This window comes from Urocitellus parryii, chromosome 4 (genome assembly GCF_045843805.1).
Source record: "Urocitellus parryii isolate mUroPar1 chromosome 4, mUroPar1.hap1, whole genome shotgun sequence".
NCBI classification, from domain to species: Eukaryota; Metazoa; Chordata; class Mammalia; order Rodentia; family Sciuridae; genus Urocitellus; species Urocitellus parryii.
In genome coordinates, this window is record NC_135534.1 from 74,963,953 (window position 1) to 74,987,928 (window position 23,976).

The following is a 23,976-nucleotide window of genomic DNA, read 5'->3' on the forward strand; positions in this document are numbered from 1 at the left end:
AGAGTAATCATAATAAACACATATATACAGATATATTTATACATATATGTATGAATTTAAGGAAAAAATAGATTGCATATGTAGCAGAAGGTATTTGCAAATACAAGTATTTTTTCAGCAGATCCAGTCTGATGAAGATGGCATGGATTGGAACAATCATATATAATAAAGGGAGGTTTCCAGCTGAACTATTACAACAGGACTGATGAAACAGGTATTTGCCCTTGTAATAGAAAAACAGTAATAAATATAAGCATCTTAAGATATCAATAATTACAGTAAATTATCAAGCAGATATTATATGAAGTCCTTTGCCAAATACTTTGTAAATATTATCTCTGATGACCATAACACCCTTCAGGAAGGAATTATAATCCCCATTTTGTGAATGCAGAAACTGAAGCTCTCTGAGGATATATGACATGCCCTAGGTGACTCTAACGCAGAGTATAAAATCAATATTCTTTCCACCTCATCACACCTCAAATCCAGAGACAGTTTCTGCCTCCCTGGGTACAACTTGAAAGTGTAACACAGTCAGATCCAAAGGGCTTCTGGAATCAAAGGTAACCTAGACTCTGTGCAGTCTAGTAACCAAAATTTGGGGACCCCCCTTAAAAAGATGGTGCATCTCTGGGCTCCTACAATGAGGGCTTTTATAGCTTATAAAGACCATGGGAGAAACTCCAGAAGGAATGAACTCCTCAATAGGACAATTAGCTCCAAGGGAAATAATAAGAAGTCCACCCACCTGGACTACCATCCCTGTCTGACTGTTCCACATATACCCAGGACAGTAGGCACACGAATGACATCTGCAAAGCTTGTTAGCTTAGTAAAATAAATAGACTGCAGGCAGGTCATGGCAAAATGCCTGCCCTCATTTCCAAACTCTCCAGAGGAAAGCAGGAAATTAGGATCAACTGGAAAAGGACTGACTTTGCCAGAGTTTCAATGATGAAAAAGAATATCAGGATAGTATTGGATCATGCAACTAATTCGTATAAAGCAGAAGTCTACAAATTCTGTGCAATGTATGTCAATATTTGTAAAATAAATAAATAAGCAAAATTTTAAGTAAATCATCATATGCTGCAGAAATCAAGTAATTTTCACTTTGAACCTATTTTTTACCATGGTTTTTACTTATGTAGACCTGAATTTTGGGTCAATTTTGCTTAATATGAGTCACAACATAGTTAATCAATAAAATATAACTCATACAGTTATTATTATCATCAAAATTGAAGCCAGTTTTTTTTAATTTAGATAATTGTAAATGATAAACCATACATATATGGAATATTTGATAAAAATTATGTTTCCCTAAAATATCACAAGTTTATGAAACTTTACTGAACATTAGGTTTCTTCCTTGTGAACTCCATTTTTCCTATTACACAATGCTGTGGGTTGAATACATTCCAAAACTTCTAGTTGTGCACAAGCCACAAATCTAAAAAGCTATATGGTCTGAAAAACAATTTTGCTTTCAAGTTAATATAAATAACTTCAGTAGCATTGCTAAATACTCTTCCCACACCCAAACACACCAGCCTATTATCTGCTCCTCAAATATAATATTTCATTCTAATTATTCCCAAGCATTGAATTTATTGTTCCTTCTCCCAGCAACTCTTTTTCTCTAGATATTCACACAAGAGATCTTTTTTCTTATCATTCATGTTTCTTCTTAGATGTTACCACCTTAATAAAACCATCTCAAATTACCCCTGTAATTAGCTTAGTTTACCTTCCATCATTCTCCATGACATGATTCTGGTTTACTTCTTTTATAGCAATGACCACAATTTCTGTTACTATTTACCCCATCTGAAGTTTATATGTGAGAACAGGAACTCATCTGTTTTGTTCACAGCTGTATCACCAGTGTTTAAAACATAACAGATTCTAAATTGATATTTTCTTAATTAATGAATTAATACCCAACACCCATACCCATTTTTTAAAAGCAAGGGCAGAATCTGAAATGTGCAACATGAAATGTGCAATCTATGTTTTTTAATATAGCTTAGCTCCAAAAATGATTTATATTAATAATAGTATTTAAAATACATAAAACAAGTAATAGTTTTCAGATTCAACATTAACATTTTTTAGTGTTGCTTTTTTCTTGCAGGGGGGTTTCCAGGGATTGAACTCAGGGGCACTCTGCCACTGAGCCACATCTCCAGGCCTATTTTGTATTTTATTTAGAGATATAGTCTCACTGAGTTGCTTAGTGCCTCACTATTTCTGAGGCTGGTTTTGAACTTGTGATTCTCCTGCCTCAGCCTCCTACATGGCTGGGATTACAGGCATGCACGACCATGCCTGGCTTTTTTTTTTTTTTAGTTTTTTTTTTTTAAATAAAATTTGTCATGTGTAATAAGTTATACCACATGATACCACGGGATACATATAGATAATAAAAAGATTACTATAGTGAAATAAATTAATATGGCCATCATTATTTGGGGGTTGTATAAGATAAACTATCTTCTCATTAAGCATGAATTCCTATATAAAATACAATTTTATTACCTATAGCGACCAAATTGGAAATTAGATTTCTCAACTTGTTCATTCCACATATCCACTACTTTGTATTTTCTGACCTGTATCTCCCCATTTCTTCCCCATCCTCTCACTACCCCCTGTTAACCACTGCTTCTTTATCTAGCACAGTATATTGGAATTTTTTTCATTAAATTCTGTATATGTAAGATCTTGCAATATGTTTTCTTTCTGTGGTTGATTATTTCACTAAGCATAGTGTTCCTCAGAGCCATCTAGGTAAGCCATCTATGATAAGATCTCGTTTTTCTTTAGGGATGAATAAAATGTGCTATCCTATTTTTTTTTTTTTTTGGGAGGGAGTTTCTTTATTCATTCATGGGTCATTGGACACTTACTTTGTTTCCATGTCTTAGCTATGGTGAATAATGCTGTAGTTACCATAGGGGCACAGATATCTTTATGAGGTGGTGATTTTATTTCTTTTTGAGTATACTTCTAAAAGTATACCCAAAAGGACTGCTAGGTTATAACATAATTTTATTATTAATTTCTTTTGAAACTCCATACAGTTTTCTATATTCATCATATTAATGTACATGCCCAACAGTATACAAAAGAGTCCCTTTTTCCCAACACTCATAACAACATTTGTTGTATTTGGCTTTTTGATAATAGCTACTCTAACTATCCTAAAAGGTATAAGGTGATAACACATAGTAATTTTTATTTCCATTTCCCTAATAATGTTGAGTACCTTTTCATATACTTATTGACTGCTTTTGTGTCTTATTTGGAGAAATGTCCAATGAGGTCTTTTGTCCATTTTTTAATTTGGTTCTTTTTCCACTACTGAATTTCATGGATTCTTTATAAATTTTGAAATATTAACCCCTTATCAGATACATGATCTGTAAATAAACATTGACCCTTTGTTAATCAGGTTGTGATTAGATAAACTGTCATGATATATAACTAATTACTCATAACTATTAAATTAAATATAACCAATGAAAAAACTGAGATATATTGATATTTGAATTGAATAGTTTAAACTTGCTTCATGAATGTGTCACATTTAGTAACACACAAACCTGATCTCAGGCAATGCTAGTACAGACAGTCCAGTCATTGATTTTTAATAGGCAGAAACTTGACTCTGAGGCACTACAAGATACTCAAAGATAAAACATGATGTTTTATCTGGACAAGAGAAATTATGACATTTTATGTTTTAAATTAGTAAACCAACTTAGCAAGATTGAACCATAATAATCCATCAATAATAATAATAATAATCTTTATTAATTCCAGAAAGATGAGATATTTGCCACTGTGTTTTCACTTATATTGAGAAATATAAAATATGCCCAGTGCTAATATAGGTTGAATATCATGGGTCAAATAAGAATAATATTAAAAGTTGCCCAGATGAAATGAGCTACCTTGGCAGGTAATAAATATTCCAGATTAGAGGTTTTCCAGAAAATGACAGATTCCCCTTTTATGGGGTGGTAGTAGAGGAAATTTAAAATTAGGGGTCACTTCTCTAGTTTACCATTAAAGTTACTTTTAATCCTCTGACTCTATGATATTTTCATATTTGGCGATCTAGGAAGATTAACTCAGAATCATTTATTGTTATTATTATTCTCATTGTTGTTATAAGAAACAAAATACTAAACTTGTAATCTCAATCACTTTTAAGTACAGAGTTCAGTACCATTTTATGTATTTATACTGATAAACAACAGAGCTTGAAAACTTTTTCATCATCAGAACACTGAAATTCAGGCTGAGGGTATAGTTCAGAGTTAAGAGTACTTACCTAACATGTGCCCTGAGCTTAATCGCCATGTGGCAAAAATAAATAAATAAATAAATAAACAAATAAATAAATAAGTAAAACTGAAACTCCATATCCACCAACACTAATTCCTCCTCCCCTATTTTCCTTAGCTTTAGGCAACCTCCTTTCTACTTTCTAAAAATTTAACTACTTTCGGTACTTCGTATGTGTGGAATCATCAATATTGTCTTCTCTGTGACTCATGTATTTTGCTTTGCATAATGTTCCTCAAGATTCAAGATATTTTAGCACACAATAAGATTACCTTCTGTATTAAGGCTACATAATATTCCATTGTAAATAAACATTTTTAAATATTATTTTTTTACATTTTCTTTATCCTCTCAGGGACATTTGAGTTGCTTCCTCTTCTTAGCTACTGTAAATAATGTTGCAATGAACATTGGTGTGTGAATATCTTTTCAAAATTCTTCTTGCAAATATTTTGGCTATATATCTGGAAATAGGATTTCTGGATCATATTGTAATTTAGGAATGTTTGTACGTTTTTCATAATGATTGCACTGTTTTATATTCTCACGAACAATGTACCAGGGTTTCAATGTCTCCACATCTTTACTAATATTTGTTTTGATAACGATCATCCCAATAGGTCTGAGATCTCATTGTTGTATTAATTGGCATTTCTGTTATGATTAGTAGTGCTGAGCATCTCTTCATAAGAAAGTGTTTTATATAGTTCTGACTTTTCATTTTTGCCTTTATTGCCTATGTTTTTAGTATCATATCCAAGAACTCATTGCCAAAGCCAAAGTCTTAACATTTTCTCCATTGTTTTCTTCTGGGAGTTTTATAATCTTTGGTCTTAATTGTGTTTTTAACCCATTTTGAGTTAATTTTTATATAGTGTAAACTAAGGGTCCAACTTCATTCTTCTGCACATGGATATCCAGTTTTCTCACCACTATTTGTTGAATAATCTCTTTTTTATTGTATAGTGCTACCAACTTTGCTTTCATTCAGCCTTTATTTCTGAGTTCTCTATTCTGTTGCATTGGTCCATACATATGTCCATATATCTGTCTTTATGTCAATACCATACCATGTGGATTATGATTTGTTTGGTTATGTTTTTAAATTAGGAGATATAAGGCCTCCAATTTTATTTTTATTTTTCAAGATTTATTTGGCTAGTTACTATTTTAGAACCATCAATTTCAAAATGGAGGTAATGAATAACATCTAATTTATGCATATAAATGCCAGGGAATCCTTGTTCTGTTCTACCTCCCTAAAACAGGCATTAGTGTCATTAAGGAAAAGAATTTTCCTTTCAAATGTAGGAAAGAATAATAAGTAGCAAAATAGAGCTGACCTTTAAAGAATTCTATTTAATTAGAAGGTATAGCTATTTTATAGAGTGTAAACACACATTATAGCCTGAAAATAATTGAGGTTAATGTTGAGATTCTCTAAAATAAATGATTTCTATATTATATCAAAGTGATATAAATACATTATAATTTTAAAGGACCCACAATTTATCTAATCAAAACCTTTCACTTAGATTAGGAAACTGAGGTACAGAAAGGCTGAATGATTTGCCCAAGAACTCTCAGACAGTAAGTGTACAAAAATAATGACCCAGGTTTTAAGCCTCTAATTCTTACTTACTCTTACACCATGATTTCTTCTCAGACTTATATGCTTCCTACAGTCAAGTTTCTCTCCACCTTAAATGTAAAATGCTTCTTCACCAATAAAAAGATGAAGAAACATTTTATAGTTTCTTCTTAGTGATGTCTTTGTTTCTATGTTTGGAATTTTAATAAAAACATCACCTCTACAAGTTGTAAAACTTGAAATTCATTTTAATAGAATAATAAATATACTATTTGCCAGGCACTATTAAATCTATATTCAAGATCTTATTAAAATCTCATAACTCTCATATAAGATAAACTGAAGCTTTGGAGTTCAGGCAGTATAGACTAACAATATGCTTTCCTATGATGAGAACATAAGCTTCTCTAATATATGTGCCAGCATTTATTTAATTAAGCTGCCTGACAAGTTGGCACATTTGTATTCCATTTAGGCCTAATGATTTCATCTTCAGGAAGCAAAACTACAAATATCCCTGTGGACAGCCAGGAAGTCCAAAAAATTGTTTTCTAAGTATGAATGAGTCCAACATGGACATCCACGCTTACTCTGTCCTTTTGGAGAAAACAGTGTTATTGCCAACTTAGATGACTTCCTTTCCTGGAAGGAAAAGCATTTACCATTTTATAAGAATCTCAAATAGTTTAAAATAGCACCTTTTATTTTAAATGAAAACATTTTTCACCAGAGAAGAAATGGAGTAGATTACAAAATGGCAGTGTTATCACCATCAATTTAAGAATACACACCAAAACACAGATCCCAAATTGAAATATATAACTACTCAAAATGATAAACATTCAGTGTCAGCTTAGTAGCAGGGGAACCCAATATGCTGACCATGTCAAGGTTAGAAATTAGGCTACACATTTTCTTTTATTTTAACACTACTACAAACTTTATACATAGAGTACAAGACACATTTTCCCAATAAAGCATAGAAACAAAGAAAATACTCGAACACTTACACTTGACTTTTCATCAATTTCATTCTCAAAACACTGATTTTCTTTATTTTGCTCAATACATGAAGCATTCTCCTTTGGTCCACCCCAAACTGTAAGCTAAAAAAAAAAAAAGTTTAAGAATCAATGCTTATTTTCTGAATTGTAAGTGAAGTATTTCAAGGTTTTAACATGAATCTTAAGATATCTAAGACCTGAATAAAATTATTAGATGTTGCTTATGTGAGTTTTAGAATATGAATGTACTGCTTAACCCATTTTTATATTGCTCCCAAAGAGAAATCATAAAATGGGACAGTTATTCAAAGGCAAGTTTTTAAATTTCAAAGCTTTTCACCAGGGAGTGTTGAAATTGGACTATTCCAAAGTAAACTGATGATCTGGTAAAAGCTGAGCATGGTTAATAAGATGAAGGTAGAAGAGTTTATTTCATCTTATGTAATTTCCCATACTTGCAGAAATCTCTACACCAGTAGTTTTTGGAGTTCTCAAAACAAGCAGAGACACTGACTGCCTTTGTGCTTGAGTACTTTTTAACTGCAGCTTTGGATGATAGAAATAATGACTACATTCAGAGCAAAGAATAGGTTTGCTTACTGTTAGTGTTCCCTCATTTGAGTGATTGCAACCTATAAAAACCATTGCATAGGAATTTGTCATGTGGTAATGTTAGCATGGCCCTGTAGGAAATGGGGCTTGAGAAACAGAGACTAGAAATGTTGATTCTCGGGCTACTGCTATTGTTGCAAGTAATACAGTCCTTTATCTTTGTCGTATGGGTCTTCTGGCATCATCTATGAAACTGTGGCAGCCTAACTCCTTAGCTTACAAAAAAAGTAAAATATCAAGACACTTTGCAATCTCCGCAGTGACAAGAAGGGAATGTTGACAGTCATGGTTTTCTGAAAGAGAAAGGATCAGGGACTGATGGGCTGGTGAAAGACTTTGTGGGACATTTTTGAAGATCAATAACATGTTGACCATGTTTTATGTTCAACTGCATAATAATGGTCTTTCGCCTCAATGTTAATAGAGAAATAACTGAAATGGTTTCAGGCCAAGTACTAGGAAAAAGACTCCAAGACAGCTTCCAGTTTTTTCTAATTCTTCTGTACGTGGGAAAACTTCCTCATCAATCTATTTATTATCCTCAGCTACTAAGATTCATTCTGGTGAGCAGACAATAGTTATAAAGTCATGTACCTGTACTTACTGTGAAAGGAGAAAAATTTGCAAACACTGTGAGCATAAACCAAGATTTCTCTGATACCAGTCTGTTGTAGATGCCCCTCTTCTCTGCTCCCATTGTTTAAACCTCTCATTGTGATTAACACACACTGTGTTATAAATTATATATTTCTTTGTCATATTATTGTTTCTTGGAGAACAGGAAGGATATCTTACTGTTTTTTAATCTCGAAGGATACATACTTGTTTAATGAATACAGAGTATAAATGATTAGAGAAATAAAAGCATGCCTAGATAGAAGAACAAAGAAGAGGTCTGATCTGGTTAAGAAGAATGTTAGGCTCAACTAAATGAGGGACTCAGGGTAGCCTTAGCAATATGCAACAAAGTTCTTTACTTTGTGCTCAGTCTATGATGGAGCATGTTCTTCTATACTTGCTATGATGATAAATCCAGGCATCAAGGGAGGTAGTTCAGGCTCAATCAGCATTATTCCAAGGGGCCTCATCATAAAACAGTACCTGACTGTGGGTATTTACATAAATGATACAATCAGGTTGGCAGTCCTGATTTTGTTCTTATAGTTTGTGGTACCAAACACGGGTGCCTTTAATCTATCATCTATAAATCGGCAGTTGCTGTTGTTTTTTTAATATTCTTTTAGTTGTCAATGGATCTTTATTTTTATTTATATGTCATGCTGAGAATATAACTCTGTGCCTCACACATGCTGGGCAAGCGCTCTACCACTGAGCCATGACTCTAGCCCTAGAGATTGGCAGTTTTGATGGTATGGCTACTGATTTAAAAAAAAAAAAAAAAAAACTTTGGATGAAACAAAACATTAGAATTCTACTTTGTTCAGCTAAAAGTTACCACCACGACACTCAAAATCAGAAGTAAATGTTCCTTGCTTATAGCTATATAGCTGTCTTGCCCTCTGTGATTTATAACCCCTCCCTCTTCCTTTTTACTGATCTCAGATTCTGTAAGGAAAAAGATGATTAAAAGTGGGACAATGTTTCCCTGTTTCTAAGATGGGACAAGGTTCATATATACCGATTCAAATATACTAAAAAACTTCCAGGAAAGGAGGGATTCAACTTATCATAGTTCCCTTGGATATAACTCCAAAACACACTCACCTTCATTCTGTGGATTAGTGCTTATGAGGTAAGGCATTCGGGCACTAGGATTCAGATCACTAGATTTGAGCAGGATTCATTGTAGGAAAGCTAAAGTGACCTTGTATATGAAGCTCTTTGGGGCCATTCAATGTAGCGGGTTTTTTGTGCCTTTAATTGCTGAGTGTATAATTGGTATTAATATTTCACTGTAAATGCCTACAAAGTCCAACGGGGATTCTCCTGATCAGGAAGAGTACATGTAGAAAGATGCTAGTGGAATCAGTAAATCTCTCCCCAATTATTTTCCCCATTTTCTTTCAGGTAGTCCAGCAGAAACAATGGAAAAATCTCAAAGAAAAGAGGAAATTGCATAAGGATTTAAAGGTAGCAGGAATACTACAAGGTATAATATATTAAAACAACAGCCAAGTGTGGCCAGTAAGAAATGCTAATGGAGCTAGACCCTTACAGAGTATTAAAGCTTGGTGAATTTGGTTGTTGATGCTATTCCCTTAGGTATTCCAGACATTTTAACTGTAATTAAATTCACTGCACTGACAGCATTTGGTATGTTACATTTCCTACATCATTTTTCTACCACTCTGGTACTTGAGGACCAAGACTAATGTATTTGCATTCATATGGCAAGGCCCCTGATATGTTTATAGTGCTTCTGCAGTACCTAAACTCCTTTGTCATTTGCTTTCAGGTTTAGTGTTGGTAGCTCTACTTTTTTATGTTTTTCTGAGTTTATTATAGCTATACATAATAATGAGGTTCATTTGGCATAATCACACATTCATTGAACATAATTTTCTGCATTTCAGTCCCTGGTACCTCTTTCTTTCTTTCTCAACCCTACCTCCTGTTTCACTTGCACTACTCTACTGGCTTTCCCCCCATATATTTATTATTTTTATTTTTTATATTATTATTATTATGGTACCAAGGATTGAACCCAGGGATGCTTAACCACTGAGCAACATTCCCAGCCTTTTTCTATGTTTTATTTAGAGACAGAGTCTCAATAAGTTGCTTAGGACCTCACTACATTGCTGAGGCTGGCTTTGAACTTGATACTCTTGCCTCAGCCTCCAGAGCTGCTGGGATTACAGGTGTGTACCTCCATACCCAGCTATTTATTGTTTAAATAAATTTGTGCTTTATATGTATACATAATGTATACATATAAAATTGCATACATGTAAAATTCAGTGTACTATTGAATTCACCATGGTACATTCACACATGCACAGAGTATAATTTGATCATCTTCATTCTGCAGGCCTTCTCCTTTCCCATCTTACCCACTTCCCCTTAACCCCACCCCTCTTCCATTCCATTCTTCTCTTTTATTTTCATCATGTCTCTCACCTCCTTTTTTCCTCTTATTTTTTTCTGCTTTTTGCATATGAGAGAAAACATTCAACCCTGGACTTTTTTGAGTTTGGCTTATTAGCTCTCATTTTTGATGTTCAAAATTGTAATTACAAAATGTCCTATTAGTTGAAAAGTCAAAAACCTCAGCCAGCAAGAGTAGGTGATAAACTGACAACATTGAGGGGTTCTATGGGTAAATTCCCTCCATCAGCAAGGAAAAACTGTTGTCTTTTTAGCCCCAGCCATCAAAACAGAGGCCCCCATACCTCATTGGGTTCTATGGATAATAAAGAGAGTATGTTCTCACTTTGACATTTTACTCATAATCTAACTTCAAAATCAGCATCCACTAACACTGTTGGTAGCTCTATTGGTAGCAAGCTATGGCATGATTTCTACCCTTGGGTCCCACATTAATGACATCTTTGAGTCACAAATCTTTGAGTTGATGAGGGTTCATTTGAATTATCATCAAATAGAGGTAGCCCCCACCTGAATTGCTCTTTCAGAATTGGTCTCATCTTCTCCTGGACACTGTTTCTCCTAAATAGTCATTATTTTGCTACTGGGCTCTTCTCAAAATTGAACATCTGGATCATAGACACTTATTAACTCTCCAGTCTGGTATTTTCATTTTGGGGGTGGATCAACTGATAATATAATAAGATGGTAAAGTTCTCACTTGTCACATGGAAATGGTGTATTCAAGAATGCAGCCAGCCTCATCCCAGTAGCATCTTGATCATATATAAAAAAGTATCATTACCCTTTAAGGAAAAGTCAGTTTCCAACTCCACCCCCTGAAACAACAACTCAATGGGATTCTTGATTCAAAGAGGTTTCATTAAATATCTGGGTCTTATTTATTAATGGTTTAGCCAAATGAAACCCAATGGTATGCTAATGCTATTTATTCTCAGTGCTAGCTATGCAAAACTGAAATGACCACAGTTCCTCCACTCAGGGTACAAAACTCAAGGCTGTTCTCAGAGGTGTGACAAATATGCCTCTTGACAAGTTTATTGTATTTTTTACTGACTCCTGGTATGTTGCCAATGGCCTAAATGTTTGGTTTGTACCTAGGAATACTACACATCAACAAATTAAAGACATGTCTTCCTGAGAGCTTGAACAATTTATATGAGTTTATCACTCATATAAATGCCAATAGTGAGGAATTCTAATGTGACTGACTATAATTAAGCTGCTAACTGAGCTTGCACTGCTATCATTGCTGCCTGTATCCACCATCATTACTGAACATGGCAACAAAGCCACCATTATAGACTGAGCATAAAGTAAAAGAATGTTTCTGAGACAGGGGCTACCTGAGTTTCCTTAAGTAGTTCAGCTTGGCATTCCTCTTAGCCAGATCAAAGCCCTTATTCCCTGTTTCTTTATTTGTTCATCTATATGCATTCATTTATTCATCTAATTTAATCTTTTATAGTTTCCATTCATTAAACAAATATTTATTGATCTCTGGAGACAGAAAGACATTAATATAGATTGCCTTTCTTCCAAGGGGAAATATACAAATATGTAATTTATAGTACAAATATGTTGATTAAAATAATAGATATAAACTATAGAAGGGGCATTTATATCAGATTGGAATCAAAGGAGAGTTCTCAAAGAAAAGCACTAAAATAATGTTGAAGTCAAAGGAGGTTATTTAGACAAGTAGGAGAGTTTATTTTAATAGCATATAATGTAGACTTTAAAGGCACCAGGCTCAGGAGGAAAGAGCATAGGTTTAGAGTAAGAAAGAAAGAAATTAAGTGCTGTGCAGAATGGACCAATATTTAAATGCTATGACTACTGTCATTCAAAATATGGAAATCATGCCATCCATTGCAGAGAGTTTTATTCCTCCTATCAACCATCTCACAGATGGGTTGGATTGTAGAGGAAGGAAACATGACTTCTCAAAGAACACTCTTAAATTCATGGCTGAGGTAAAAATTGACATGAGGCAGATTAGCAGAAGTACTACTACTTTAATTATGTGCATACCAATGGCATGGTGGTCTCACAAAAATATGAGACTCAAAGAAGGGCCTGCTGATTCAAGTTTATATAGCATACTAAACACAGAAAGGAAAAAAGACACTTGGATCTTCTAGAGGTGATGGAGCCAAATTATGGAAGGGAATGGGAAGAAATGTATGGTGAATACAGGTTGCCTCATCGTGATAATTAAAATTTCTCAACTGAAAAGTTTTCTCAGAGTAACTCTCTTCTCGATACAGACACATTTACCAATAAAAATCTTTATAGATGTAAACTTGCTTTACAAAAGGAGTCTTTCAGAGCTACTTCAATGTGTGAAGTTTCTCAAAATAACCAGTTTGAAATGATCAATATGCCAAAGAAGAATATTTTAGGATGGCATTCTTGTCTCCTATAGTCACATTTGGGGGTGATGTGTCCTGATCCCCAACAGGATTTATGTCTTTCCTCCTTCACATCCAACAGTGTCTCATATTTGCTTCCTAAATACATACAAAACACTCATTTTCAATCTCTTGACTACATTTCCATGCTTTTATGTATCACTGTCATTAGTCCTTCCCCTTGTAACTTACCACCAATTTTACTCTTTCAGAAACAGAATTTTTCTTCTATACGTCTTTATTTTCTTCATTCTTTCACAGAAAGAAAAGACTTGATCACTCTTGTTCCTAAGCCATCAAAATCTAACCTTCTTCTCCCCAGAATCAACATTCTTGAAAGATATAAAAGTAGTAATAATAGAAACAAATTCAATAGAATCATATAATGAAAAGTTATTGTAAGCTAGATCTTAAAGGATGCTAATACACATTTTTTAAGTACTATCTCACTTATTTTTTTTTAACAATGAAACAGACACAGTCATCCTTTTTTTCCAGGTAAAAAATAGACCTAGTTTTGACTTTAAAAGTTTATGCATTTAACCAGTATACCAAAGTAAACCATTTTCTTACTTCCCATTACTTTTCAAATTGTGGTCCTCAGACCATTAGTATGTGTGCATCACACAGAGCTTTATTAAAAAAAAAAAAAGTTCTTGGTTTACTGAATTTGAAACTGTAGGGTGGGGCCATACAGTCTGTTTTTCACAAGTGCTTGAGATAATTTCATCACATGCTGAGTTGAAAACTAATGATCTAGATGATGAAATGTTAAATATATAAGACATATTTAGGAAAACATATATGGTCTTGGCAAAATGGAAAATCAGTACTCCACTTAACAGATACAGTCTCTAATAACTTACAGGCATTTATTACAGTGAGGAAACCCCAATCTAGTGTTGCTAGATGTTTGTAATTTTCAACAGACCTTGGAATGCTGGACTGTGATATTTAAGTGCTGGAAACATGGAACAAAGTCTATGGGAGATAGTTGTTTTGGACTGAGCTCCTGTATTAGGCCCCAAAGAGAACAGACCAAACCAGAATGGAATCAGTCATGCTGGGTGCTATGTAATAAAATAATGCTTTCAAATAGACTGAAAGAAAGAAAGAGAAGGAGGGAGGGAGGAAGAAAGAAACAAAGAAAAGAAAGGAAATATTGATTCACAGCAATGTCTCAGAAATGGCTCAGTCCACCTGAGCCAACATGATAAAGAACTCCCCTATGTGTTAATAAACTAACTATGAAATAGCCAACATGATTTTTGTCCCTTATTTTCTTCTGCTTTCTTTTAGCCTTTTCTGTCAACAGAATACCTCTACTCAGTTTACCAGAGCATCTTTCTATTTTAGATGAAATGTTGGCCAGTACATGAATGACTAACAAAAGCCAATTCAAAAAATAAAAAAATAATAATTGTTAAAATAACAACAATTATGTTTTTAAAATAACATGTGAGCTAACATAGAATATTCCAAACAAAATATAAACCTGGACTGGAGATTGCATAAGGGGAGTCACTTTGTGAACTATTCATTAGTCCCCAGATGCTGCCCTTTTTTCCCCTAGTACTGAACTCTTAACTCACCAAGGACCTCTTAGTCCTTATTGTTTTCCATTTTCTCTGAATTTCTATAGTTCTTATTGTCTTTCACTTTTTTCTGGCATTTCCTATTGTTAGCTAATAATTTCTTCTTAAAAACCTGTATTCCTATATTCAGTATCTTGGTTGCTCCTTCTCTTTCATTTTCTCCTCATCCTTTTAGTCCCTGACTTCAGTTATTATTTCTAAATTCCTTTCCATTCATCTTTATTTTAATATCAAAACTATTCTAAGATTTCATCTCACTCTAGTCGGAATGGCAGCTATTAAGAGTACAAACAACAGTAAGTGTTGGTGAGGATGCGGGAAGAAAGGCACACTCATACAATGCTGGTGGGACTGCAAATTGGTGCAACCAATATGGAAAGCAGTATGAAGATTCCTTGAAAAACTTGGAATGGAAACACCATTTGACCCAGCTATTGCACTGGGTTTATACCCAAAGGATTTAAAAACAACATACTATAGTAACACAGCCACATCAATGTTTATAGCAGCACAATTAATAATAGCTAAACTTGGAATCAACCTAGATGTCCTTCAGTAGATGAATGGATAAAGAAACTCTGAGATACACACACACACACACACACACACACAAACAATGTAACATTACTGAGAATTAAAAGGGAATAAAATCATGGCATTTGCAGGTAAATAGAGTTGGCGAATATTATGCTAGGTGAAGTAAGCCAATCCCCCAAAAACACAAATGTTGAATGTTTTCTCTGATATGAGGATGCTGATCCATAATGGAGATGGTGCAGGGGGACCATTGGAGGAATGGAGGAACTTTAGATAGGGCAAAGGGGAGGGAGAGGAAGGAGAAGAAAAAGGGGTAGGACAGATAGTAGAACGAGATGGACATCATTACCCCAAGTACATATCTGAAGACATGAATGGTGTGACTTTACTTTGTGTACTTCTACATTTTTAATTGTTGAGTGCTATTTCCTCTAAAAATTACAATGGCATTTCAATTCTGTTCAATCTAAATATAATTATCTTTTCTTCAGAACTCACTTTACTCCTGGTCTCCCCATTTCTAGTAATGACACAACTCAGTTTTTTAAAGACTATTCATATGACCCCTCTCCTTTACAAAGTCTGGGCTGATGCTCTTCCTTTCTCCAACTAGACAGACTCTCTTATTCTGTGATACCCTCAGGATGTAGTCTTCTCCTTTACATCTCTAATAATGATCAGATCACCTCATTTCTTTTAGGAACAACCTAGAATATAGACAAAGGGAAAATGAGCTTAGCATTTACTCAAGAATATTTTAAGATCTTTTAAGAAAGTGCATTTATTGCCATCTTCACATCCTTCATGGTACCTAAATAAAGTAAGTATGTATTGATATTTATTGAATTGTTGAATTGCATAATATTAAGAAAGGTGTATTCTACACTACAGAATATGTGTGGATAAATATTTACCAACTGATTTACCAAATGATTCATCTTTATTGTAAATTTCAAAAAAAATTCCATTTATAAAAAGAGCATTTTTAAAAAACTGGAACTCTTCAATAGAGTAAATAGTACTCACCTTATTTAACAGTTTTGTAGATTTACTTGTTAATTTTTTTATATTATTTGCTCAAACGTGGAATTCTTTTCTTTTTAAATGAATGTTAGTATTAGTGAGCACCATGCACAAAATCTGAATCCTTGCAAGAACCCAAAGCCATATAAACTGCAAACAGTATGCTAAATAGAGCTCCATGCTGCCATACCATTAGAAAGCACCACCTCTAGGAACAAAAACTGAACACATTATCCTGAAGCACATCCCAGGTCTGGAGTAGTTCAATTCTGCAAATATTTCCTTAGCTTTATACTTATAGGGCGTCCAGTTTTACCTCAGTCTGTACTTTCCTCTTCAGATATAAGAAACATTATAACTATAAAGTTGTAAGATTTAATAGTTTTTTGAAAAAGTCAAAGACATACTACCCCAATCTATGACATCTAGACATCTGAGAACACAGAAGAAACAGGAAGCTCCCTCTCACCTTCCCATCACCCTTTCTCTTCTGGAGTAGGTTCATCCCAGAGTCACCCTTCCTAGCCTGGAGGAAATGAACATCCTTATCCTACAAGACAGATGCCAGAGGAAGATCAGGTACTTCCAATAAGACAGAAGTCTTTGTCATTGTAAACCTCTAAAAAGTCTGGTTGATTACTATCATTGTGTAAAATAATGAAAAATCTTTTATAAACTAATATAATTCATAAAACTAATATAGTTCTGTTGCCATTGAAATGGGTAAGGGGAAAGCAAGATGCTAAAAATATCTATAACATGCTCTCTCACACATAAGAAAGAAAGATAAATAAAAACTTATTCATGTTTCTCCTTCACTTGTACCATGGAGGAGGAAAATTTCCTGAACCTCTTAGTCTTCTTGGTTAAGCCTGGAAACAAAAATAGATTGTTACAGAGGCTCTGAAGGCTGAGACAGGAGGATCACAAGTTCAAAGCCAGCCTCAGCAAAAGCAAGAAGTTCAGCAACTCAGTGAGATTCTGTTGTTAAATAAAATACAAAATAGGGCTGGGAGTATGGCTCAGTAGTTGAGTGCCCCTGAATTCAATCCCTGGTACACCCTGCCCTCCTGCAAAAAGATAGCAGCAAGATACACGTTTATTCAATGAAAGATTTATGTGACAAGGGAGACACTTCATGAAAACCCAAAGATCCAGGGAAACTGTGAAAGAAATGAATAATTGTGGAAAAAAATGATTGGACAAAAAGGTGTAAGATATAATGGTGAACTGAGGGAAGGAGGGGTATATCAGCAAGGACAATTTATTCAAATTATTTTCTGATTCTCTCTATGGCATTTCTCCCTGCCTCTCCCCACCAACATATAGCAGAAGGAAAGAGAACAGGTAAGAGAGTGGCCTTCTCAGGTTTTATGGCATGTTTTGGGGAAGATATATTTTAGTTTCTATGACCTACCTACCTTAGGAACAAAATATAGGAGAAAGGAGAGCAGGAAAGTTCATTTCAAACCTTGCTCTGCGACCCTTCCAGTATCTTTCCATCTAAGTAGTCAGTCTGCCAAGGCACTATATTTGGGGGGTATTGTGTTCTGAGCCCTGAGAGTACAAACCAGAAAGTCAAATAGGAAGGATAAATTAGACACAAGGATTTTTTTTTTTTTTTAAATGGGGAGAAAGGACAGTTGTTCTTTATAGAAAAATACCCACTAGTAAGTATAGAAAAATGAAAGAATCAAAAAATTACTAACTGGAAATCACCAAAATAGCAAATGCCTTGGGCAAGAATTATCAAAGATAATGTACATGAAACACACAACATTTACCTAAATTGAAAATATCTTCTATGAATTTCTTATTAATTAGAGAAAATAGTAATTTAACAGTGGTTAACCTGGAAGCTACCTTAACCAAGAGGACAAAGTTAGCACAATTGGTAAATTGGACAAACGGTATTTTAGATATTTTCTTATATCACGTACAAAAAGGACATGCTCCTTTGTAGTGCTTCTACCAAAACACATAGCCATCAATATTTAATCATACACAGACACAAAGAAAAAAAGACAGGAAAAAAATTGAAGGCTATTCTACAAAATAGAAGTCAAACATTCTTACAGGTTAAAAAAAAAAAAAAAAAGAAGTCAAGTTCCTGAAAGAAAAAGAGGCTGAAAACTATTCTACATTAAGAACATCTAAAAAGACATGAGGACTAAATGTAATGTGTGATTCCAGGTTGGAGCCTGAACCAGAGAAGTATCTCTCTTTTGGCTGGAACAATTTTTTATTGGAACAATTAATGAATTTGAATAAAATATGCAGAATAGGTAATTCTTACATCAGTGTTAATTTCTTGAATTTGATAACAGCACCTTGATTGTATGAGAATCTTTTTATAGAAAACACATGCTGTAGTACTGAGGGACAAAATGCCATAATAACTGCAAAGTTCTCTTTTGATCCATTTCTGCTCAAAGAGTATACATGTATTTATACCTAAAGAGAATGGTAACTCAGAAGTTAAAGTAATAATTGAAATGTACTAAAATATTAATTTTTTGAAACATGGGTAAAAACGTGTACAGGTAATTTTGGGCTAGTTTTGTAACTTTTCTTCATTTTTAATCATTTCTCAATAGTTTCTAGAATGAGCCTGCAGATCCAAAATATCAAACCACTTGAAAAAATATATTATGCCAAAGACTAGAAACAAAATCAGTAACCAGAATGTGAACATGTCCAATGCAAATGTAATGGAAGGGTACAAAAAAGTATTTACATAAACATAAGATGGTCAAGGAGAAAAAAATATATATAAGGATACTTTTTAAAAAACCAAATAAGATATATTGGAAAATAAAAGTAGAGTAAAAGATGTCACAGGATAGATGTAATAAAGACCTCATGAAAATAGAATAAATATAACTGAAACAAATAAACAAAAATTAATAAACATCATAAGCCATAGACTAAATAAATATAAAACATTAGGACGAGTGTACAAGAAATCCCTTCAGATCATGAATGAGATAATAAATTGTCAAATAATAGTACAAACATGAAGGATATATTGAGAGTACAATCTTCACTTAGAGTATAATAAAAGAAGAATGGAGAGGATAATAGAGATGTTTTTGAATATATTTGAATAAATACAGGTAAAAATTTCCTAGAATTGAAAAAAGATGAGTCCTCTGATGGAAAAAAAAAAACCTTTATTAGAACTGATGTCAATATATAAAATTATATATGCAGGCATCATGCAGAAACACTGAAATTCATCAAAGATAAACAAAACATCTTAGGGTTAGGAGAGAAAAAAACAAAATCCTACTACTAAAAAGAAACAAACAAAAATCTATAGTAAAACAATAACTAAACTAAGAAGATTTTCCTAAACACTAGTAGAGACTAAAGGAATTAGAATATTTGTTCACAGTGAAAAAAAAAATTCTGCTTTCTTAAAAGTTTACACTCAGTTAACTTATCATGTGAAGAGAGAGTAAAGGCATATAAATATTAAGATAATTAAATCAGTAAAATTCTTACAAAAGTAATTATTGAAGGATGTGCTTCAGCGAGAAGAATAAACAGAGATACACTTAACTACATGAATCAACGCTGACCACAGAAATTTAACAAAACATGTTATTAATTAAATAAGTCATTGATTTTAAATAGAAGCTAATGTTCATGTTCAAATAAGAGAAACAAGTTGAGGAATTGGGGTGTTCAATGACTTGTTAAAATACATCAAAATCCTTATTATAATCCCAAAAGAACTACACTTAAGAATAGATTTCTTAGAATAGCTCATATTGAAAGGTTAATAAAATAGGTACTTGTCACTCCGTTTTTCTGTATGCTTAACAAAACACTGTTGAAATCCTGAGAACTGTCTGCTAATCTTGTTCCCAGAATGTGCTGTCCCCAACTGCCAAACTGCAGAATGCACTCCCTCACTTGGTTGCCGGCAAACTGCCCACTCGCCAATGAACTTCCCTCCCTGCCCTCTCCAAGAAAAGTATATAAGCTCTGCTTAAACTGTTCTCAGGGCTCTCTCTCTTTGCTCTATTCAAGTGAGCTCTGAGCCCCAGCATGCTGGTCCCCAAATAAACCCTTTGCTGTTGCATGAGACAGTCTCTTGGTGGTCTCTTCCTCCGACGTTTCGCTGGTCCCTTACAATGTATCACATATTATTATATATAAAAACGCCAAAAATAAATTAGTGGAAAAAAATGAAAAACAATTAGAAGTTTTCAAACCAGTAGAGAAAAAAGTAAGAAACAAATATAGAAAAAATTCAGAATAGAAGGCAGAAATGGGTGAATGAAGGAAGAAAAATAGGAAAGTTAACAAACAATGTTCTAAAATGGAAAATAAATCTATATTGAGGTGCCCAAGAATATAACTGAACTAAACTTACCTATTTGAAATAGATAGAGATATCAGACCGGAAAAAATAAATGTGGGCAGTAGGAGTTAGTATGTATTACCTGCCCGATCTATGATGCTTCACTGAGTCATCACAATAGCCTGTGAGGCCTGTATTATTATTGTGCTCACATTATAGATAAAGAAATCGAGGCTTAGATAGGTTCAGCAAATTGCCCAAGGACGCACACTTAATAAGAGCTGAAACGGCCATTTATACCCAGGTAGTCTAATTCCAGAGTCCATATCTTAGCAACCATTTCATTCTCAATATAGCCATATGATCAACAGCTATAGCTACACTTTTAATAAAAAATGTTATAGAAGAAGCTTTATGGATATAAAAATGCTAGCAGGGCTATTTTAAGTGAAAAATGTACATTATAAAGAATATATACTAATATTCAAAGCTTGATAAAAAAGAAACCACACACACAAATATAGTCATCCCTCAGTATCCATAAGGCATTGCTTCTAGGATACCACCAGGGGAACCAAAACCCATGGATGCTCTTATATAAAATAACATAGTATTTGCATATAACCTACATACCTTCTCATGACCTTTAAATCATCTCTAGATTATTTATAATATTTAATATGACATAAGTGACATATAAACAATTGTTTACACTATATTGTTCAGAGAAGAATGACAAGAAAAAATGTACATGTTCAGTAAAAATTTAATTTTTAAAAAAATGTTTTCTTTATGGTTGGTTGAATTCATTGATGCAGAACACTTGAATACAGAGGGTTGATGAGAAAAAAAAATTCACCAAGATGTAGTTGTGGTTAGTTCTGATATTGTGATATTAAGGTATACTTGTTTTGATTTTTATAGTGAATATTTTGTATTTTCTATAGTGGATAATACTATTTTTATTTTTACTCCATATTTTACAAATAAACCTTTTAATGATGCCTGTTATGGAGTACATGTTCCATTAATGTTCAAGAAAAGAAGCAGAGTCACAAAATCCTTTCATTAATCAAAGTTGAGTGGAAACTACAGAACTATGCTATACCTTTCTGTCAGAAACCCAGGTCCTAGAGACAGATGAACTGTGTAGTTTCTAAAAGATGCAGCATATAATTGAAATCATTACAAGCTGCCCTCTTGTGTTACTTCCAGGATCTGATTTGGAATCAAATCTAAACTGTGGCTTCAAAGAAGCCTGAAAATAAAGGCCTTAGTTGTAGAAATGTAGTGGAATATTTGCAGTAAAGAGAACGCAGAGCCTAGGAAAATCAGAGCTACAAGTACTCATGGAAATTGACACCTACAGACTGATTCCCTCACTCCACATTAGAAAAAAAGATTCTCAGAAGCAAAAGTGCTTGTCCAGTTTCATAGCAGAAACTAGACTGGAATTCAGTTCCTCTCAGATAAAGAATCTAAAACTTACTGAGGTTTAATCACTTGCCAAAAATTATTCAGATACTGCAAGGAGGGACCAGTATTCTGATTTGACTTGTTGGATTCCAAAAATCCATCCTCTTTCTGAATTATAATCAAATAGATAATTCTTCAATTTATTTCAAGGAACATAATTTGATTAAAAAAGCTATATTTATTATTTGATGTTATTATTCAATAATCACAATATTATTCAATAATTTTATTTGCCCAGCACTCCCATTTTGCTAATAAGAAAAAATAATTTTTCTTTTATGTTTGTTTTCCTTGTTACTTAAAAATACATTTTTAAACTATTTAAAAATATATTTTTAATAATTTTAAATTATCTAAAAACATTTTTGAAATATCTTATAGGCTATCCCTTTAAGAATTTTCTCTGTGATCCTTTTTCTTTTCATTTAATATTCTGTGACTGCTGAGAGCCATTGCCAAGTAGGAATGATGCATGGCATGACCCAGGTCATTTGCAGTGACATTGCCTGTAAGGTGACCTTGCTCAAGGACCAGGGCAGATCCGGGTTTAGGGCGGATCAGGGTTAGGGTGCTCCTTGGGTTTAGGGTGGTTCCAGGTTTAAGGTGTATCCTGCTGGGAATAGGGCATATCCTGCTGCCTCAGGCGTGCCCGCTCCTTGAGTTCCCGAATTCTCACGGGATTGAGAGAGTATTTGGGATGCAGAGCCCAGTGGAAGCGTGGATTTTGCCCAGAACCTGTGTGTAGAGTGCCGGTGACAGTTCGAGAATAAAGAGTTGCTGTTTGAATCTACAAGTGTGAGTGGCTGTGATTTTTGCCCAGCCAGACTGTGGCATGTGACTTCCTCTTTTAAGACAATACTTTCAGAGAGCAGGTGTCATGTCATATAATTGCAGTTCTCTTTTTAAAATTTAATTTTGTTTCTGTCTTCTTATTTTTTCCTTGTCAACACTGCACACAAATGCATAGCAATAGTAGCCCTCCAAGTTGGCAATATCTCACTGTCTGCATGCTTAATGTTGTTTTCCAGCATCCCTATCGCTCCTGATTAAACACATTTTATATTTAGAATGTACTTGTACCTCAGCCACTTTCTACATGAATGCAGAATTTTCTTGTGGTGGTGACTATTATTTTCCAGTTAGCCAGAACAATTTCTAAATATCCTCGTGATTAACCTGGTGTTTTGAAGCAGGTTTGGTCCCAGATAAAAGATCCCAACTGAATGTAACAAGAGGTCATCTTCCTTTGGAGGTCTCTAGGAAATGTTTCCTTTGTGGAAAGTTCTTTACATTATCAGCACCCATACAAGAAGATGCATACTGTTCTACTTTCATATTTTCTTATTTGCCTCACATTTGTGATGTGGAAATATGTTTGTAATGAAGAAAAATATGCATTCATCTAATGAGTGAGACATTTTTTAGTGAATTTTGTTCATTTGTTAGATGCAAAGGAATTAGTGTTTGTTTATAATTTCCTAGAACCTATTGTAGGACCTACTTGTTCTAGGTACTCTACCTATATCATCTCAATTTATTCCTCACTAATATCTTACAAGAGAACTATCAATTCATTTTAATGTGAGCTTAGAAAGGTTAACTTGCCCCAGTTGCATAGCTAAGAGATGATGGAAACCCAAGTCAGCCTTGTGCTCTTTATGCTGAAACACACTTCTCTTCACAATCTGAACATGTTAAAGTCACCAGGTGGAGAAAGAATGCAATGAGACTCACTCTTTATTCAGTCTGCCACATTACAATTGCTAAAGAAATACAAAATCAGTTGTTCTAGGATTGAAACACTTTATAATTTTTATTTAAGACACACAAACTGATTTTTAAAAAGCATTGAAAGGCTTTAAAAATATATCCGTTTTCTAACATAATTATCTGTGTGTTTGTATGTGTGTGTGAGAGAGAGAGAGGGAAAGAGAGAGACAGAGAAAGACAGAGAGAGGGTGGGAGGGAGGGAGAGAGGTTGACT

The 23,976-nt window shown here is 33.9% G+C and overlaps 1 protein-coding gene across 1 annotated transcript in view; it reads right to left on the minus strand.

Annotated features, from left to right (window-relative positions):
* The window catches only part of Dlg2 (discs large MAGUK scaffold protein 2), a 2,013,368-nt gene that overhangs the window by 1,539,095 nt on the left and 450,297 nt on the right, over window positions 1–23,976 (minus strand). The window contains exon 4 of the mRNA XM_077797652.1: window positions 6,961–7,056. Within this exon, the coding sequence (XP_077653778.1) occupies window positions 6,961–7,056 (96 nt within the window). The remainder of the gene's footprint in view (window positions 1–6,960; window positions 7,057–23,976) is intronic.